Source organism: Triturus cristatus, chromosome 6 (assembly GCF_964204655.1).
Source record: "Triturus cristatus chromosome 6, aTriCri1.1, whole genome shotgun sequence".
Classification (NCBI taxonomy): Eukaryota; Metazoa; Chordata; class Amphibia; order Caudata; family Salamandridae; genus Triturus; species Triturus cristatus.
The window spans coordinates 1,906,414,483-1,906,434,152 of record NC_140589.1 but is presented as its reverse complement, the minus strand read 5'-3'; the positions used below and the strand labels follow the sequence as shown (position 1 = coordinate 1,906,434,152).

The window sequence follows — 19,670 nt, the reverse complement described above, 5'->3', positions numbered from 1 at the left end:
AAAATGCTCGTGGCCTACCTTGAACCTCAGATAATGCCAGAGGGCCGGCAGGACGTGGATGTGAAAATAAGTGTCCTGCAAGTCCAACGCTACCATCCAGTCTTCCGGGTCGAGGGCAGACAGGAGGTGAGTCCCGTGCTCTCCATGCCACTGGAATCAAGCTATCCTGGCTGAAGAGGGGTGAAACCCTGAAACCAGTTCTAGGATGCTTGTTTCCAGCCCATGGAGGACCTGGCCTGGCAGTTTGGGCTGAACGGTTTCCATTGGGCGCAGGGTCAAGACTGATTTGCATATGGCTGGGTTCAAACTGGAATGGCATAGTGAGCAAAAAAACAATGGATTTAGGCCCAGATCTCTGTATGTCTGGGTGAATGTATGATATTGTTCTGCATTCTGTCCATCAATAGTTATTTTTGCATTGGACCTGAGCAAGCGTCAACATCTTGAACTTCTCCTTCCGGAGGAAGCGGTTGACGTTCTTCAGACCCAAGATAGGACGCAGGCCCTTGTCCATCTTGGGAACCAGAAAGTAGTGAGAATAACAACCACGACCTACTTCTGGCACAGGAACGCGCTCGATGGCCACCTTGGCCAAGAGAGCTATAACTTCCTGTTGGAGAAGGCCCAGGTGATCCTCCGTCATGGAGTGGTATTGCGGTGGCATGGCAGGACGGCTAACCTCGAAGGGGAGGGAGTAGCCCCTTTGGACTATCTGCAAAATCCACCTGTCCGACGTGATGGTGCGCCAGTGGGGGAGGTGATGGCAGGTCCACTGGCGTTTGATGGGCCTGAAATGTCAGAAAAGGAAGGTTTAGAAGCTGCAGTGGGGGGGGGGAAGTGGCGGACTGGTCCGCCCGCTGGCCCCCTGAACCACGGCGGTGGTTCCCATGTTACTGGCCACACGAAGGGTGGGAACCTTGATTCGGCCTGTGGCTCTGGGCAGAATGCAGAGGGGCACCCCTTCAGTAACATCGAAAGGGGCGAAAAGCAGACTGCGCAGGGTGGCTGGAAAGGCCCAAGGACTAGGCCATAGCCTGTGAGTCCTGGAAACGCTCTAGAGCGTTGTCTGCTTTGTCGCCAAAAAGGGATGGCCATCAAAGGGCATGTCCATGAGAGTGTTCTGGACATCCCCTAAAAAAACAGTCGATCTCATCCAGGCATAGTGACAAAATCGTCCTGCCCAGAGAGTCGGTGGTATCCAGCCCACAACGGATGGTAAACTTTGCCGCATCCCTCCCGGCGGCAACAGCCTGGGAGAGCACTGTCCGGGCCTCCTCTGGACACTAAGGCAGCACCTGCGCCACCGTATCCCACCACGAGTGGGTATTATGACCCAATAGACATGCAGTGTTTACCTACCACAGTCCTAAGCTGGACGGAAGAGAAAATCTCTGGAGCAGTAGATAAGGCACTCTTGGAAGTGGAGGCTTGGACCACCAAGCTCTGTGGGGTGGAGTGTTGGGAGAGGAAAGTGGGGTCGTCCAGAGCCATGCAGTGGTGTCGGGTAATTATCCTATCCACAGGAGCCCCCGTGTTGGGCCTGGACCAGGTGCCCAAAAGGACGTTGGTAAGGGACTCATTAAACGGCAGCAGAGGCTCCAAAGAGCTCGCAGCCGGCTGAAGCACCTCTGTCAGGAGGTTAGTCCAGACCGCCACCTTTGGAAGCTCGAGGTGAAGAGCCTCTGTTTGCCCTACGCAACACCACTGCATATGACGCTCCCTCCTCCGTAGCCACAGTAGGAGACAACATGTCAAGGTCAGGTGAAGTGTCTAGACCACTGGCATCCCCCAGTTCCTCTCTCCAGTCCTGCTCAGAATCTAGCTCATCAATGAGAGGGTCACCTGGCCCCTCTCAGTCCTCCTCGTCATCCTCTGGGTACCAATCTGGTTAAAAAGGGACCCTGGGACTTAACAGGTGCACAAAAGCCCCTCTCGACACCGGATCTGGCGTAGAGCGATGCCGGTCTGGCCCCTTGTCCATATCAGGATGGAGGCCGGGGTCGACGCCTGTCAGGAGCACGACCGGCGTCAGTAGCGAAAGCGGTGTCTGAGGAAGCGGCACTGGTGGAGGTGTCATAAGGTCAACTGGCGCCGATTTGGATCTAGGCGTGGATCCAAGGGAGACCTGTGGCGCTGGGGCCAGAGACACCAGCGGAGAAGCCCTAGGTACCCCTGCCAAGTCCGCTGGGCCCGAAGCCAGGCAGGCGGGTTCGGGCTACCCAAAGATGGATTGCATCACCTCCTAAAACTTACGAAGCTGGTCAGGAGTCGCCCCGGGTCCTGGAAAGGGAGGGAAGCTTGGAGTTGACTCTTCGGACTCTGCGGGTGGAGCCGGGGGGAGGGGCACCGCCCACATCCCTCATCGCGTCAGCCGACCGACAGGGAGAAGTCGAAGAGTGATGATGCTTCTTCGACTTCTTCTTGTGCTTCGACTTACCTGACCCTGAGTGTAAAGACTTCAAAGACTTGGAAGAGTGATGATGACTCTGCGACCGGTCCCTCGAACTCCCTCGCGACTGGGTCCTCGAACGGCACGGAGCCGACTGCCGGCGCTCAAGAAGCTTTCGGGACCGCTCCCGCAAAGTCTTCGGAGGCATGGACCAGCAGTAAGAGCACGACTTGGGGTCGTGGTTGCGCTCCAGGCAAAAGAGGCACACGCGGTGCGGATCCGTAACCGACATCAGTTGGCTACAGGAACCGCGTGACTTGAAACCGGGCGTCCATACTTGCACCAGGAGTCGTAGACTCAAAAAGATGACGACAAAAGTCGCAACAAAAGTTCAGTCTTATAGTGACTGGAGGTACCGCTCTCTCCGGATCTGCGCTGGCTGGCGCGGAAAATGAAAGCACTGACGTCAGCGCGCGAGGTCGGCATCTAAGTAGCTACCGCGACATCATCCCTGCAACATGATGCCAACGACTGACGCGGAGCCGACCAATGCCACCTTCCGGCGCGCAGAGGTACTTCTGACAAAAAACTTTACGGATCCAGTCTGAAGACTGAGGTAATTCTATGGTAAGGAATCTATAACTAACGTGTTTCTTTCAGATTAAAAGCACAACAAAGCTCCTGAATCTGATATCTTCCAAGGAATCACAAAATAATGTCTGTAGTTTGCAAATGGACTAGTGTTACTTGGTGACTCAGAATTGTTGACACATCTCCCGTCAGCATAACACCAATCAATTAATTAATCAGGCCCACTTTAGTCATCCATTACTAATAATGCTGTGATGACTCTGAGTTCTTGGTAATCAATGTCTTGATTAATTTCATTCCTGATGGCATCTAAAGTTTCTCAGTTCATGAAAATACCCAGTGGATATATTATTGCTAATGCCTGGACACCACCACAGCTCTTCTTCTAATAACAGCCACCCTATTACAGCCCTACAGTTCACACACTGCCTCATTAATATCATTGGCACTCTCTCTGTTCTGAGTTCTTCCCAGACTCACTCTGCTGTAGGTAGCGCCTAGACCCGTTGTGCTCTTCATAGCCCCTGCTCTCGCTCCACTGTGGGTAGCGCCTAGACCTGCTGCTCTATCTGTCACTTACATCTGTTCTCTTCAGGGTCATACCTTATTCTGGCCTTAATGTTCTTTTTCTCTCTCTGCTATGGATAGTGCCTAAATCTAGTTTGCTCTACATACTACTCTCGTCTGCTCAACTTGTGGTCGTAACTTGCTGCGCTCTGGATGTTCCCCTTCTTGTTCTGTCAGAGAGAGTGCCCAAACCTGCTGTGCTTAAGATCGCCCCTACACCCACCCATCTCGGGTTATCCCTGCTGTCTCTCTGCTCTTCATAGCGCCCAGACCCACCGTGCTTAAGATTCCACCTACACCCGCCAATCTCGGGTTACCCCAGCTGTCTCTGCTCTTCCCAGCAGCCAGGCCCACTGTACTTAAGATCACTCCTACACCCACCCATTTCGGGTTATCCCTGTGGTCTCTCTGCTCTCCATAGTGCCCAGACCCACTGTGCTTAAGATCGCACCTCCACCCACCGATCTCAGGTTATCCCTGCTGTCTCTCTGGTCTTCATAGTACCCAGACCCACCCTGCTTAAGATAGCACCTACAACCGCCCATCTAGGGTTAACACTGCTGTCTCTCTGCTCTTCATAGCGCCCAGACCAACCGTCCTTAAGATCGCACCTACACCCGCCAATCTCGGGTTATCCCTGATGTCTCTCTGCTCTTCATAGCGCCCAGACCCACTGTGCTTAAGATTCCACCTACACCTGCCAATCTCGGGTTCCCCCAGCTGTCTCTCTGCTCTTCCCAGCGGCCAGACCCACCGTGCTTAAGATCACACCTACACCCACCCATCTCGGGTTATCCCTGTGGTCTCTCTGCTCTCCATAGCGCCCAGATCCACTGTGCTTAAGATCGCACCTCCACCCACCCATCTCGGGTTATCCCAGCTGTCTCTCTGGTCTTCATAGCGCCCAGACCCACCCTGCTTAAGATAGCACCTACAACCGCCCATCTAGGGTTATCCCTGATGTCTCGCTGCTCTTCCTAGTGCCCAGACCCGCTGTGCATAAGATCACACCTACACCTGCCCATCTCGGGTTATCCTTGCTGTTTCTCTGCACTTCATAGCGCCCAGACCCACCGTCCTTAAGATGGCACCTACACCCGCCCATCTCAGGTTATCCCTGCTGGTTCTCTGCTCTTCATAGCACCCAGACCCATTGTCTTTAGGATCGCACCCACACCCGCCCATCTCGGGTTATCTCTGCTGTCTCTCTGCTCTTCATAGCGCCCAGACCCACCGTGCTTAAGATCGCACCTACACCCACCCATCTCGGGTTATCCCTGATGTCTCTCTGCTCTCCATAGCGGCTAGACCCACCGTGCTTAAGATCGCACCTACACCCGGACATCTCGGGTTATCCCTGCTGTCTCTCTGCTCTTAATAGCGCCCAGACCCACTGTGCTTAAGATCGCACCTACACCCACCCATCTCGGGTTATCCCTGCTGTCTCTCCGCTCTTCATAGCGCCCAGACCCACCGTGCTTAAGATCGCACCTACACCCGCCCATCTCGGGTTATCCCTGCTGTGAGAAGGTGGCCTGATATATGCTGTCCACTAGTTCTAGTGGGCACCTTGTATCAGTCCAACCAACCCCTTATGGTGATCGTTTAAAGACAACCTTTATTGAAAGCTATCCTAGTGGTAGCTATGGAGGTCAGCCTTCAGGCTAAGTCTTGATGGAATGTAAAGCAGCTTGTTTTACCAGTCTATAATCTCTTGAATGATCAAATGAAAAGACAACCACACCAGGTATATATTCAAAATATATGTATTTAGGTTGACACACACCCCTCTAGTCTCTTTATGAGACTGGAGTTCGAAGTACTTAAGTTACAAACTAGCAATCATCACTAATCGCACAAATACACGTTTGGGCCCTAGGGGCGTACCGACCCATATACCAAAAAAGTGTTATAAGAACCACGACAGAACTAGACACAAGGCCTAGAGCCTGTAGAATCGCTGGGACCCCAAGGAACCACCCAAGGTAGTAACACAGGGGACCCACGGGGACTGTATGCAGTGTGTAAACACAACCGCCGGTTCCTGTTATCTTTTATGGGAAATGTCGCGGTTGGAAATTTAAAGATTAGGGACACTTCTAATTGAATCAGGACCAAACCCTTTTGGACTTAGGAAGTTCTAGGGCTAGCACCCATGGGAGCTCCGGAGTACCCGAGTAACCTCACCCAGGGAAGCCGGGTGCATAGGTGTCTTTTGGTGTCGGGTCGCGTCGTCGATTGCAATTGAAGCCTGCAAAGAACTGCTGCTGCCGTGAAGAGGAGAAGTGTCCGGAGAGATCCAAGCCTGGATCTGGGATGGAAGGAACCTGAAAGCAGTGGGGACAGAGTCTGGGTCACTAGCCAGTGACCAAGGGCAGGATGGACCAATGCCCACAGCTGTCAGGTGCTTCAGGTGAGTTGATGGGTGTCTTGACTCTTCAGCCACGAGGCCCAGGAGGTGGTGATGAAGTCCACGAGCCGGATTCGAGCTGTCCCAGAAAGTCTGTTGAGTGCTGTGGTGTCGGCGACCAGAATGGACCCAACAAGCCTTGGCAACGGCAAGTAACTGGAATTCAGATAAAGGACTGGGGTGCAGACCAGCAAGGTCTGAGGGACTCACCCAGTGAAGGTAACTCAGGGCACGTCTGGCGCAAGCAGGAAAGCCCAAGCAGAAAAGGAGTTACCTTCGTGGGGACCTGCTAGCCAATGGGCTAGTGTTCACCCAGGGAAGCCGGGTGCATAGGTGTCGGGTCGCGTCATCGATTTGGGGATAACCTGAGATGGGTGGGTGTAGGTGCGATCTTAAGCACAGTGGGTCTGGGAGCTATGAAGAGCAGAGAGACAGCAGGGATAACCCGAGATGGGCGGGTGTAGGTGCAATCTTAAGCACGGTGGGTCTGGGAGCTATGGAGAGTAGAGAGAACTCAGGGAGAACCCGAGATTGGCGGGTGTAGGTGCGATCTTAAGCACGGTGGGTCTGGGCGCTCTGAAGAGTTGAGACAGCAGGGATATCCCGAGATGGGCGGGTGTAGGTGCGATCTTAAGGACAGTGGGTCTGGGCGCTTTGAAGAGCAGAGAGACAACAGGGATAACCCGAGATGGGAGGGTATATGTACTATCATTAGCACAGTGGGTCTGTGCAGTATGAAGAGCAGAGAGACAGCAGGGATAATCCGAGATGGGGGAGTGTAAGTGCGATCTTAAACACGGGAGTCTGGGCGCTATGAAGAGCAGAGAGACATCAGGGATAACCCGAGATGGGCGGGTTAAGGTGCTTCTGGGTGCTATGAAGAGCAGAGTGACAGCAGGTGTAGGAGAGTAGGATCTGCTTCACATGGGTACCCCCACTTTTTGCTGGTGTTTCATTGTTTTTTTACCCTAGTCTGGCTGTGGCCCTGCTAATCAGGACCACAGGCTAGCTCTTCCTCTCTAAAAAGGTTTGCATGTACATTAGGTACATATCTAATTGGATTCTGGAGTGCCTTATAAGCCCCTAGTATATGGTATACTATGTACCTAGGGCATAGGTACCTCAGAGGCCTACCAGGGGCTGCAGCATGTATTATGCCACCCCTGGGAATCACTCCAAAATGGCACCCCTTACAGTGTTATAGGCTACCAATATCCACACATATATACAGACACATATAAACCTATAAGCCATTCCTATGGCAGGCCTTGACAATCCTGAAGGCAGAGTGCTTGGTTTTATGTGAGAGGGTGTCCAAGCATGAGCTGAGCCCCTCTGCAGCTTTCGGAAATGCTTCCTTATGGCTGTTCTGTGATACAGCCATACCATATACTCTTAAGTGCATTATGACCTCCCGCTAAATGCTAACTTTGGAATGGCTGCATCAAAACATGTTGTGTTTGGTGTCACATGCTTTGGAATACTACCACCCACCAGTTCTGGCGGTCGGGGTAGCATTCCACCCTTCAAGAGGGAGAGACATGTTCACACTGGCTAAATCTGGTAGGACTTTCCTGAGCCCTAGGCATCACAAAATGGATGCCTCTGCCACAGACACGGGTCTGGCCTCCTGCGGCTGACCGAGACTCTGGCAGGGGAGGCCTGGACAATAGGTTTCCTGTCGAGGGGAGGTGTCACCACCTCCCCAGACAGGCAGATGTGTATTGGGGCTGGGCCGGACCACTCTCTGGTGCTTTGAAGTCCTGCAATGGTGCATACTTGGTGTCCCTGTACAGAGTCCAGTTCAAACCGGTTGCAGGGGCTACCTGCCTCTGCTCTGGCGTGAAACTGGACAAAGGAAATGGGTGTAACCACCCCTCTTTCCAAGCCCACCTATAGGTGAGGCCTTAGAGTTAGTTCATCCCCTAAACTTACTATAGGAATCTAGTCCCTAGGACTTTAGATTACCCAGGACGAAACTCTGCAACATATATCCTGGACCTTTCGACTTTCTATCATGACTAAAAGACAGAAGAAATCTCCCTTGGGGTCAAGGAGTGACTCCCCTGCTTGGCAGGCACCAAAGAAGCAACTGACCGGTCTGCATCGCTGAAGCTCCTGCCAGACGCTGAAGTCTTTGCATCACCAGAGGTGGATTTCCAGACTTCACCGAGGCTACCCTGAGTCCACAGGAAAGCTGAGGCATGTGGCTATCGTGGGTGACGTGGAACCGTGACCCCTGGACACCGTGATCTTTTGCAGCAACAGCATCTTTCTGTGCTTCCTCGAAGTAGTGCTTTAGGCTCCGAGTAGCCCCAGCCTTGAGCACCTCCTGCACTGAAGATTGCTGGCCTCCACTCCACGAGTGACCCATGGTCCAGTTTCAAGTGCAACCGCTCGAGGCTCCTTCGCGATCACTAGCCCGTTGGCTAGCAGGTCCCCACGAAGGCAACTCCTTTTCTGCATGGGCTTTCCTGGTTGCTCCAGACGTGCCCTGACTTACCCTTGCTGGGTGAGTCCCTCAGACCTTGCTGGTCTACACCGCAGTCCTTTCTCTGAATTTCTGTGACTTGCAGTTGCCATTGCTTTTTGGGACCATTCTGGTCGCGGATACTGCAACACTCGACAGACTTCGTGGGATTGGCCGAATCCGGCTCGTGGACTTCACAGATGCCTCCTGGACCTCGTGGCTGAAGAGTCAATACACCCATCAACTCACCTGAAGCACCCGACATCTGTGGGCATTGGTCCATCCTGCCCTTGTTCACTGGCTGGTGACCCAGACTCTGTCCCCTCTGCTTTCAGGTTCCTTCCATCCTAGATCCAGCTTGGCTCTCTTCGGACACTTCTCCTCTTCACGGCAGCAGCAGTTCTTTGCAGGCTTCCATTGCAATCGACCAAACGACCCGACACCAAAAGACACCCATGCCCCGGCTTCCCTGGGTGATGTAACTCGAGTACTCCGGTGCTCCCATGGGTACTAACCCTAGAACTTCTTAAGACCAAAAGGGTTTGGTCCTGACTCGATTAGAAGTGTCCCTAATCTCTAAATTTCCAACCGCGACCTTGACCATAGAAGATAAAAAGAACCCGAAGGTGTGTTTACACACTGCATACAGTCCCCGTGAGTCCCCTGTGTCTCTATCTTGGGTGGTTCCTTGGGGTCCCAGCGATTCTACAGGCTCTAGGCCTTGTGTCTAGTTCAGTCGTGGTTCTTATACCACTTTTTTGGTATATGGGTCGGTACGCCCCTAGGGCCCAAACGTGTATTTGTGCTATTACTGATAATTGCTGACTTGTAATTTAAGTACTTCGAACTCCATTCTCATAAAGAGACTAGAGGGGTGTGTGTTAACCTAAATTCATATATTTTAAATATATACCTGGTGTGGTTGTCCTTTCATTTGATCATTGAAGAGATTATAGACTGGTAAAACAAGCTGCTTTACATTCCTTCAAGACTTAGCCTGACGGCTGCTCTCCATAGCTACCACTAGGATAGCTTTCAATAAAGGTTGTCTTTAACCTATCACCATAAGGGGTTGTTTGAACTGATACAAGGTGCCCTCTAGAACTAGTGGACAGCATATATCAGGACACCTTCTCACACTGCACTAAAGTCTTCCAGGCCTGTAAGGACTTGATTCACCAACCTTTGGAAAGTGGCAGGTGCATTCTTCAAACCAAAGGGCATTACCACAAATTGATAGTGCCCACTAGGGGTAGAAAATGCTGTCTTTGGCTTTGCTCCATCAGCTAGTCTGATCTGCTAGTAGCCAGCTGTTAGGTCAAATGTGCTTAGAAACTTGGCTGAGGCCAAAGTATCTATTAGCTCATCTGCCCTAGGGATGAGATGGGCATCAGTCCTAGTGACTGCATTGAGACCCCTGTAGTCTACACAAAACCTCATCTCTCTTTTCCCACCACTGGTGTGAGGTTTTGGTACCAGGACTACTGGACTAGCCCTAGGGCGAACTGAGGGTTCAATCACACCCAGATCCAACATCATTTGGACTTCAGTCCTTATACTGTCCCTGACATGGTCAGGTCGCCTGTAGATCTTATTCTTCACCGGCAGACTGTCCCCATTGTCCACTTCATGAGTGCACCAGGTGGTCTGACTTGGAGTCAGAGAAAACATATGTCTAAACTGGCTGAGAAGGTTTTTGCAGTCAGTTTGCTGCTGGGCAGTGAGGCTGCCTGCCAAGGCTACACCATCAACTGACCCATCATCAGGGTTCTGTGAAAGCAGATCAGGGAGTGGGTCACTCTCTTCCTCCTGTCCTTCATCAGCAGCCATGAGCATGCCCATGTCTGCCCTGTCAACACATGGTTTTAGTCTGTTGACATGAAGTACCCTATGGGGACTCCTAGGGGTTCCAAGGTCTACCAGGTAGGTAACCTCCCATTTCTGTTCAACAATAGTGTGGTGTCCACTCCACTTGTCCTGGAGAGCTGCTGGGGCCACAGGCTCCAACACCCACACTTTCTGTCCTGGCTGTACAACCTTTTGGTCATGCCAGGCTTTTTGCAGTTCCTGGCAAGCCTCAAGGTTTTTGTTTGCATTTTTCATGTACTCAGCCGTCCTGGAGTGGAGACCAAGTACATAGTCCACTATGTCTTGCTTTCGGGGCTTGAGAGATAACTCCCATCCTTCCTTCACCAAACACAATGGACCCCTGACAGGGTGACCAAACAAAAGTTCAAATGGGCTGTAACCAACCCCCTTTTGAGGCACCTCGTATGCAAATAAAGGGCAGGGCAAAAGCTGGTCCCATTTCTGCCTAAGCTTCTCTGGAAGTCCTTTAATCATGCCCTTTAAGGTTTTGTTGAATCTCTTAACTAAACCATTGCATTGTGGGTGATAGGGTGTGGTAAACTTGTAGTTCACTCCACACTCCTTCCAAATAGCAGTCAAGTAACTAGACATGAAGTTTGCAACCCTGTCAGATACTACCACCTCCTTAGGAAAGCCTACTCTTGAGAACACACTCAAGAGAGCTCTTGCCACTACAGGTGCTGTAGTGGTCCTTAGGTGAATTGCCTCTGGGTACCTGGTGGCATGATCCACCACCACCAGTATAAATCTGTGCCCAGATGCTGTTTGGTGATCCATGGGACCAACAATGTCAAGCCCTTCCCTTTCAAAGGGTACACCCACCACAGGTAGTGGTATCAGGGGGGCCTTTGTAGTGCCACCTGCTTTGCCACTGGCTTGGCAGGTTACACAGGAGCGACAAAACTCCTTTGTGTCTTCAGACATGTGGGGCCAGTGAAAGTGAGGAACAATTCTGACCTAAGTCTTGTTCTGGCCTAGGTGTCGTCCTAGGGGAATATCATGGGCTAGTGTCAATAGGAAACCCCTAAACTTCAGAGGTATAACCAACCTCCTGGATGCACCAGGCTTGGGGTCTCTACTCTCTGAGTAAAGGAGTCTATCATCCCAATAAACTTTATGGGTGCCACTAGCATTCCCAGCAGCCTCACCAGCAGCTTGCTGTCTGGGGGTTTCAAGAGAGGGGCAGGTTTTCTGCTCCTGGCTCAGATCAGACCTGGAAGGGCCCCCTGTCCCCAATAACTCAACCTGGTCAGGTTCAAGCTCATCTGGGACAGTTCCTTCTTCAGGCTCAAGATCATCTCCCTGAGGAGACTGATCAGTATCCGGAGACAGGTGGGAAGGCTCTGCCTTAACCCTACTGCTCCTCCTCTTGTGAGGCACCTGGTCCATTATTCCAGAATCCAGGGCCTGTCCAGTTTTAGAAATTTTAGCCTGTGACCTGGTCACAGCAAAGACATGTGCTGAGATCCCTAACATTTCTGCATGTGTCCTGAGCTCCACTTCAGCCCAAGCTGGAGTCCCTAGATCATTGCCAAGCAAGCACTGTGCTGGTAGGTCCGCACTTACCACAACCTTCTTAAGGCCAGTTACCCCTCCCCAGGAGAAGTTAACAACTGCCAGAGAATGGTCTGTTCTGACATTGCTAGCATTGGTCACTTGGTACATCTCACCAAGTATAATCTGCCCAGGATCCACAAGATCTTTTGTCACCATTGTGACACTTGCTCCTGTGTCCCTGAATGCCCAAGCTTCTACTCCATTTATCAAAGGCTGCTGTCTGTATTTGCCCAAGTTACTGGGACTCACAAAGGGGGACATATCCATGCCCCCCATCACTGACAAGCACAGCCTGAGGTGGTACTCTGACTAGGCCAGAGTCCATCTCAGAACCCAGGGTCAACCCTACCAGACCCTTATTCTGTGTATTCCCACCACCAATTGTAACTGCACTAGGGGGAGCAGGTGCCTTAGGGGCACTGGTGGGGGCTGGAGTATTTTCTTTGGCCTTGGTGCAGTCACTAGTCCGGTGAGTTATCTGTTTACAGATTTTTGCACCAAGGTTTCTTTTGGCCTTTACCCTTTCCTGACTGTGAATCCCCACCTGAAGAAGAGTTTTGGGGCCCTTGAGAAGACTTCTGGTCTTTACCCTTGTCCCCACCCTTGTCAGAGTTTTTGGAATCTTGCTTCTTTGGGTCACCACCTTGGTTCTGTACCTTCTGCCTCACCCTTGTTCTGACCCATTTGTCTGCCTTCTTTCCCAATTCTTGTGGAGAGGTCAGATCAGAGTCTACCAGGTACTGGTGCAACAGCTGATTTTGACATTTATTAAGAATCTGCTTCCTCATTATCAGATTGTACAATTCTTTGAAGTCACACACTTTACTGCCCAATAACCAACCTTCCAGCGCCTTAGCAGCACAGTCAACAAAGTCAACCCAGTCCTGATTTTGAGCTTTTTGGGTGTCTCTGAACTTTAACCTGTATTGTTCTGTGGTAAGGCCAAACCCATTTATTAGTGCACTTTTCAAGACTTTGTAATCATCAGCATCCTCTTCTCTTACAGTGAGGAGCTTATCTATACCTTTGTCTGCAAAGGAGAGCCATAAGATTGCTGCCCACTGACCTTGAGGGACCTTCTGTACTTTACAGGCCCTCTCCAAGGCAGTTATCCATTTGTGGATGTCATCCCCACTCTGGTAGGGAGGGACAATCTTACTTAGGTTTCTATGGTCATAAGACCTCTCCCTATCTCTAGGGAAATTGCTGCCACCAAGGGACTCTAGTCCCTCCTTTTTACTAGCTCTGTAAAGCTCTAGGGCTTCCCTATCTAAGGCCATCTGCTGCTTTCTGAGGTTGAACTTGTCTTGCTCATACTTCAGCAGTCTCTCTCTCCTCTCCTGGGAGGTGTCCCTCCCTCTGTGAGAAGAGACAGAGGTCCCTATAGAGGAGTTATACTGGATAGATCCCCTTGACAGAGATCTATCCCTTCTAGCCCTGTTGTCAGGTCTATTTGGAGGGATAAAGGAAGGAGCATTATTGTCATCCTCCTCATCCTCATCCAGGAGATCTGGGTTCACCAGAGTCTGGCCATTGTCACCAGTCTGGTCAGCATCAGAGGTTGGGTCAGGGGAGTTCCCACCCCTAGGCCCACCCTCAGGTGGTGCCCTACCCACACTGTCTATCCCATCAGGCCCTCTAGGCCCTGTGATGTCATCCAGCTTAAGTATCTTTATGAGATGCTGGGTGGATGGACTTTTGCTTGTCTTCAGCTTCCTAATGGAACATAAGGCCCTAAGCTGAGCAAAGGAGAGATCCTCTTATTTATAGGGAAGGAGCTCACTGGTTCCTGGTAGGGACCCACTGGTTCCTGGCTGGTTAGACATAACTAATGTGGTGTGGTGTATTGCACTACCTACTCTAGTGTGGCCTACTAAACTCTCTTTAGTTGTAGAAAGGGTGTGCTATCCCTTATCACACAACTCTAAGTTCAGTAGAACTTACTGTAGCTAAACTTGATATTATATGTACCTCAGGTACCTGTAGTGGTTTTCAGTTGATCAATTCAATTTGAGATTATCTGGTAAAACAATAGCAAGCTGGAATCCCACACGCTGCACATTAGTGTGTGAAGGTGGCCTGATAAATGCTGTCCACTAGTTCTAGTGGGCACCTTGTATCAGTCCAAACAACCCCTTATGGTGATAGGTTAAAGACAACCTTTATTGAAAACTATCCTAGTGGTAGCTATGGAGAGCAGCCTTCAGGCTAAGTCTTGAAGGAATGTAAAGCATCTTGTTTCACCAGTCTATAATCTCTTGAATGATCAAATGAAAGGACAACCACACCAGGTATATATTTAAAATATATGTATTTAAGTTAACACACACCCCTCTAGTCTCTTTATGAGACTGGAGTTCGAAGTACTTTGTTTAGTAGTCAGCAATTATCAGTAATAGCACAAATACAAGTTTGGGCCCTAGGGGCGTACCAAACCATATACCAAAAAAGTGGTATAAGAACCATGACTGAACTAGACACAGGGCCTAGAGCCTGTAGAATCGCTGGGATCCCAAGGAACCACCAAAGGTAGTGACACAGGGGACCCACGGGGACTGTATTCAGTGTGTAAACACAACCATGGGTTCCCGTTATCTTCTATGGGCAATGTCCCGGTTGGAAATTTAAAGATTAGGGACACTTCTAATCGAGTCAGGACCAAACCCTTTTGGACTTAAGAAGTTCTAGGGCTAGCACCCATGGGAGCACCGGTGTACTCGAGTTACCTCACCCAGGGAAGCCGGGTGCATAGGTGTCTTTTGGTGTCGGGTCGCGTCGACGATTGCAATGGAAGCCTGCAAGGAACTGCTGCTGCCGTGAAGAGGAGAAGTGTCTGAAGAGATCCAAGCCTGGATCTAGGATGGAAGGAACCTGAAAGCAGAGGGAACAGAGTCTGAGTCACTAGCCAGTGACCAAGGGCAGAATGGACTAATGCCCACAGATGTCGGGTGCTTCAGGTGAGTTGACGAGTGTCTTGACTCTTCAGCCACGAGGTACCGGAGGCGTCAACGAAGTCCACGAGCCGGATTCGAGCTGTCCCACGAAGTCTTTCGAGTGCTGCGATGTCGGCGACCAGAATGGACCCAACAAGCCTTGGCAACGGCAAGTCACAGGATTTAGAGAAAGGACTGCGGTGCAGACCAGCAAGGTCTGAGGGACTCACCCAGCAAAGGCAAATCAGGACACCTCTGGAGCAACCAGGAAAGCCCAAGTAGAAAAGGAGTTGCCTTCGTTGGGACCTTGCTAGGCAGCAATCTGATAAATAAAGGCAGCTCCAAAAGGAATTTACAATGTTGTTAGCATGAGGCAGGACCTGATAACTCTGGAATGTGTCCTGTGCTGAGAAGAGATGGTAGAAAGTGTCATGCTGTCACATGAGACTAAACACACAGGCAATGCTAACACAATTATTAAGCACAAACAAAAACACTGGCACTGAAGGAAACTACCTCCTTGTGAAAGAGTAAAATGCAGTCACTCAAAGTGAATTTAGCCAGTGGCTGAAGTTTGCAGACCCACTGCCCCATTCTGTATTCTGTAGTGGGCGGAAGCAAAATGTGAATGGCACAACAACCGACCAATGGATGGAGAGCTGAAAGCCCAAAAAGTAAGTGCATTATACATGTAATTTTTGTAAAATAAAAGGTCTTGGTTTACTCCAGATCAAAAACGGATAATGGTGCAAGTGTCATTCTGTAGATGGCCACATTTGTGGAGAAACATCTGCATGCCTGCAGAAGGATGGAATAGTACCCACATCATTTCACTTTTTGTTTTTCCTTTTTTCTCTCGATGTTTTGCAGCATTGGGAAAGCCTATACAGCTAAAAGGTTAGACTTATTGACTTTGCCAGTGTGTGTTTAAAATGGTTCTAAACCTCCTTTTCCTAGTGTAGATCTGGTCAGAGCCTCGGATTGCTGGAGTTACACTATATGGAGGATTCTCAGATTTCCTGTGCGGGTCCTAGCCCAGGCTCTCTGATAGTATAAAGGACTCCCTAGCAGCAGTTGTTTATGTTTCCTGCCGTTATTGTGATGCTCGGTGTTGCATGGTCCATTCACTGGAATATGCTCCATCTTGTATTATTTATTAGGCCGTGTGATAATCAAACGCATTCCCTGGATAAGAAGGGCAGCATCTTGTCCCTATGGATTTAACATTGTAGTGTGTTGATGGGAGAGGGTCTCGCTCAATGAACAAGGAACCTTTCTTTGGAGTCTTGGTTACTCCCTGAGTTAACACTCCTCGATAGAAGGGGATCACGGAAGGGTCGTATGCCCTTACTATGCCTACTGCATCTTTACATTGAAAGTGTGATCTAGAATTTCTTCAGCTCATTTGTCTATATGGACAATTAAATGTCTAATTAAATGCCAAACGATGTTTGTGATGGACTCTGCATTTCAGCTCATCCAGTGTTTGTTTCTCTTAATCTAACAGGTGAAATAAATGCAGTAATAAATAAAAAAGGGAAATTAATTAAACATCACTCGTGTAGGAAGTGATGTAAAAACAGTATACCTCGAAATCTCTTCCCTTGAAGGTCTATGCCTCTCCAAAGTCTTTGTACAGCAGAAAACCCAAACTGCCCAATGAGGTCTGTACTTGGCTCTTAGGCATCAGGTGATAGACATATAAGACTTAACACACTGACACACTGAAGCAAGCCTGATTACGAAGGAAGCAGCATCAACAAATCCACACTGGGTGGAAACTGTTTGAATATACAGAATGTGATATGGCATTTATTACCAAACGATACCTAACACAACACCAAAGTGTCCACCTAGGGGAGAAACCGAATAAATGTACAGAATGTAATAAAGTGTTCCGAAGGAAGAATAATCTAAAGCAACATCTCAAAATTCACACCGGTGAGAAACCGTATGAATGTACTGAATGTGACAAGGCGTTTATTACCAATCAACACCTAATGCGGCATCAGAAAATCCACACTGGTGAGAAACTTTATGAATGTCCAGAATGTGACAAGGCATTTAAAACAAATGGAGGGCTGAATCGGCATCAGAAAATCCACACTGGAGAGAAATCATATCAATGTACAGAATGTGACAAAGTATTTATAACCAATCAAGAGCTGAAGCGACATCAGAAAATCCACACTGGGGAGAAACCATATGAATGCACAGAATGTGACAAAGTATTTATAACAAATCAAGAGCTGAAGCGACATCAGAAAATCCACACTGGGGAGAAACCATATGAATGCACAGAATGTGACAAAGTATTTATAACAAATCAAGATCTGAAGCGACATCAGAAAAGCCACACCGGGGAGAAACCATATCAATGTACAGAATGTGACAAGGCATTTAAAACAAATGGAGAGCTGAAACGGCATCAGAAAATCCACACTGGAGAGAGACCTTATAAATGTACAGAATGTTACAAGGCGTTCGTTACAAAAGGACGACTAGTGCAACATCAGAAAGTCCACACAGGTGAGAAACCATATGAATGCACTGAATGTGACAAAGCATTTATTACCAATGGAGACCTGAAGCAACATCAGAAAATCCACACTGGGGAGAAACCATATAAATGCACAGAATGTGACAAAGTATTTTTAAGAAATCCTGACCTGAAGCGACATCAGAAAATCCACACTGGGGAGAAACCATATCAATGTACAGAATGTGACAAGGCATTTAAAACAAATGGAGAGCTGAATCTGCATCAGAAATTCCACACCGGTGAGAGACTTTTTGAATGTACAGAATGCCACAAAGTATTTATAACAAAAGGAGAGCTGAAGCGACATCACAAAATCCACACTGGTGAGAAACCGTATGAATGTACAGAATGTGACAAGGCATTTATCACCAATTCAGAATTAATGAAACATCAGAAAGTCCACACTGGGGAGAAACCATATGAATGCACTGAATGTGACAAAGCATTTATTACAAATGGAGAGCTGAAGCAACATCAGAAAATCCACACTGGGGAGAAACCATATGAATGTACAGAATGTGACAAGGCATTTAAAGCAAATCGAGAGCTGAAGCAACATCAGAAAATCCACACTGGGGTGAAACCATTTCAATGTACAGAATGTGACAAGTCATTTAAAACAAATGGAGAGCTGAATCGGCATCAGAAAATCCACACTGGAGAGAGACCTTATGAATGTACAAAATGTGACAAAGTATTTATAACAAATGAAGGGCTAAAACGACATCAGAAAATCCACACTGGGGAGAAACCATATGAATGTACAGAATGTGACAAGGCATTTAAAGCAAATCGAGAGCTGAAGCGACATCAGAAAATCCACACTGCGGAGAAATCATATCAATGCACAGAATGTGACCAAGTATTTATACGAAATCAAGAGCTGAAGCGACATCAGAGAATCCACACTGGGGAGAAACCATATCAATGTAAAGAATGTGACAAAGCATTTACAAGAAATGGAGCGCTGAAGCAACATCAGAAAATCCACACTGGGGAGAAACCGTTTGAATGCACTGAATGTGACAAGGCATACAGTAGAAAACACCACTTGTTGGAACATCAGAAAATCCACACTGGGGAGAAACCGTTTGAATGCACTGAATGTGACAAAGCATTTAATACAAATCGAGAGCTGAAGCAACATTAGAAAATCCACACTGGAGAGAAACCATATGAATGTACAGAAGGTGATAAGGCATTTATAACAAAAGGAGAGCTGAAGCGACATTAGAAAATCCACACTGGAGAGAGAATCTTCAACTGCACTCAATGTGACAAGGCATTTATTAACAATGGATACCTATTGCAACATCAGAGTGTCCACACTGGGAAGAAACCTTATGAATGCACTGAATGTAATAAAGTGTTCCGAAGGAAGCAGAACCTAAAGCATCATCAGCAATTCAACACTGGGGAGAAACAGTATTAAAGCACAGAATGTGAAAAGGCATTTATATCAAATGGGCACCTAACAAGACATCATAAAGTCCACAGTGGGGAGAGACCATATCAATGACCAGAATGCAACAAGACATTTACTACAAGGCAATGGTTAATGGTGCATCAGAAATTTCACACTGGGAAGAAACCGTGTACATGTACAGAATGCTGCAAAGCATTTATAACAAATAGAGGGATAAAACAACATCAGAAAATTCACACTGGGGAGGAGCCGTATGAATGTGCAGAATGTGACAAAGCATTTATAATAAATGGGGAGCTGAAGCAAAATCAAAAGGTCCACACTGGCGTTAGACCATTCAACTGCACTGAATGTGACAAGGCATTTATTTGAAAATCACGTCTAACACAACGTCAGAAAGTCCACATCGGTGGGAAACCCTATGAATGCAGTGAATGCAACAATGCATTTATAACAAATGGAGCGCTAATTCAACATCAAAAAGTCCACACTGGAGAGAGACCATTCAACTGCACTGAATGTGACAAGTCATTTATTAGAAAATCCCACCTAATGTAACATCAGAAAGTTCACACTGGGGAGACACCCTATGAATGTACGGAATGTGACAAAGCATTTATAACAATTGGAGATCTGAAGCGACATCAAAAAGTCCACACTGGAGAGAGACCATATCAATGTACAGAATGTGACAAAGCATTTATAACATAGGGAGCACTAAGGGAACATAAAAAAGTCCACACTGTCGAGAGACCATTCAACTGCATTGAATGTGACAAGGCATTTATTAGAAAATCACATTTAATGTGACATCAGAAAGTCCACACTGGGGAGAAACCCTATGAATGCACTGAATGCCACAAAGGATTTATTGCAAAGCAAAAATGAATACAACATCAGAAAGTTCACGCACAAG

The 19,670-nt window shown here is 48.5% G+C and overlaps 1 protein-coding gene across 6 annotated transcripts in view; it reads left to right on the top strand.

Moving 5' to 3' along the window:
* The window catches only part of LOC146822404 (uncharacterized), a 251,096-nt gene that overhangs the window by 51,905 nt on the left and 179,521 nt on the right, over window positions 1–19,670 (top strand). Inside the window, exon 2 of one of the 6 annotated variants that reach the window (XM_085613488.1) lies at window positions 16,294–18,494. The exons of the other annotated variants lie outside the window; for them this stretch is intronic. Within the exon in view, the coding sequence (XP_085469614.1) occupies window positions 16,592–18,478 (1,887 nt within the window). The 5' untranslated portion in view covers window positions 16,294–16,591 and the 3' untranslated portion in view covers window positions 18,479–18,494. Of the gene's footprint in view, window positions 1–16,293; window positions 18,495–19,670 lie in introns of those variants that run through there. 6 annotated transcript variants of the gene reach the window in all.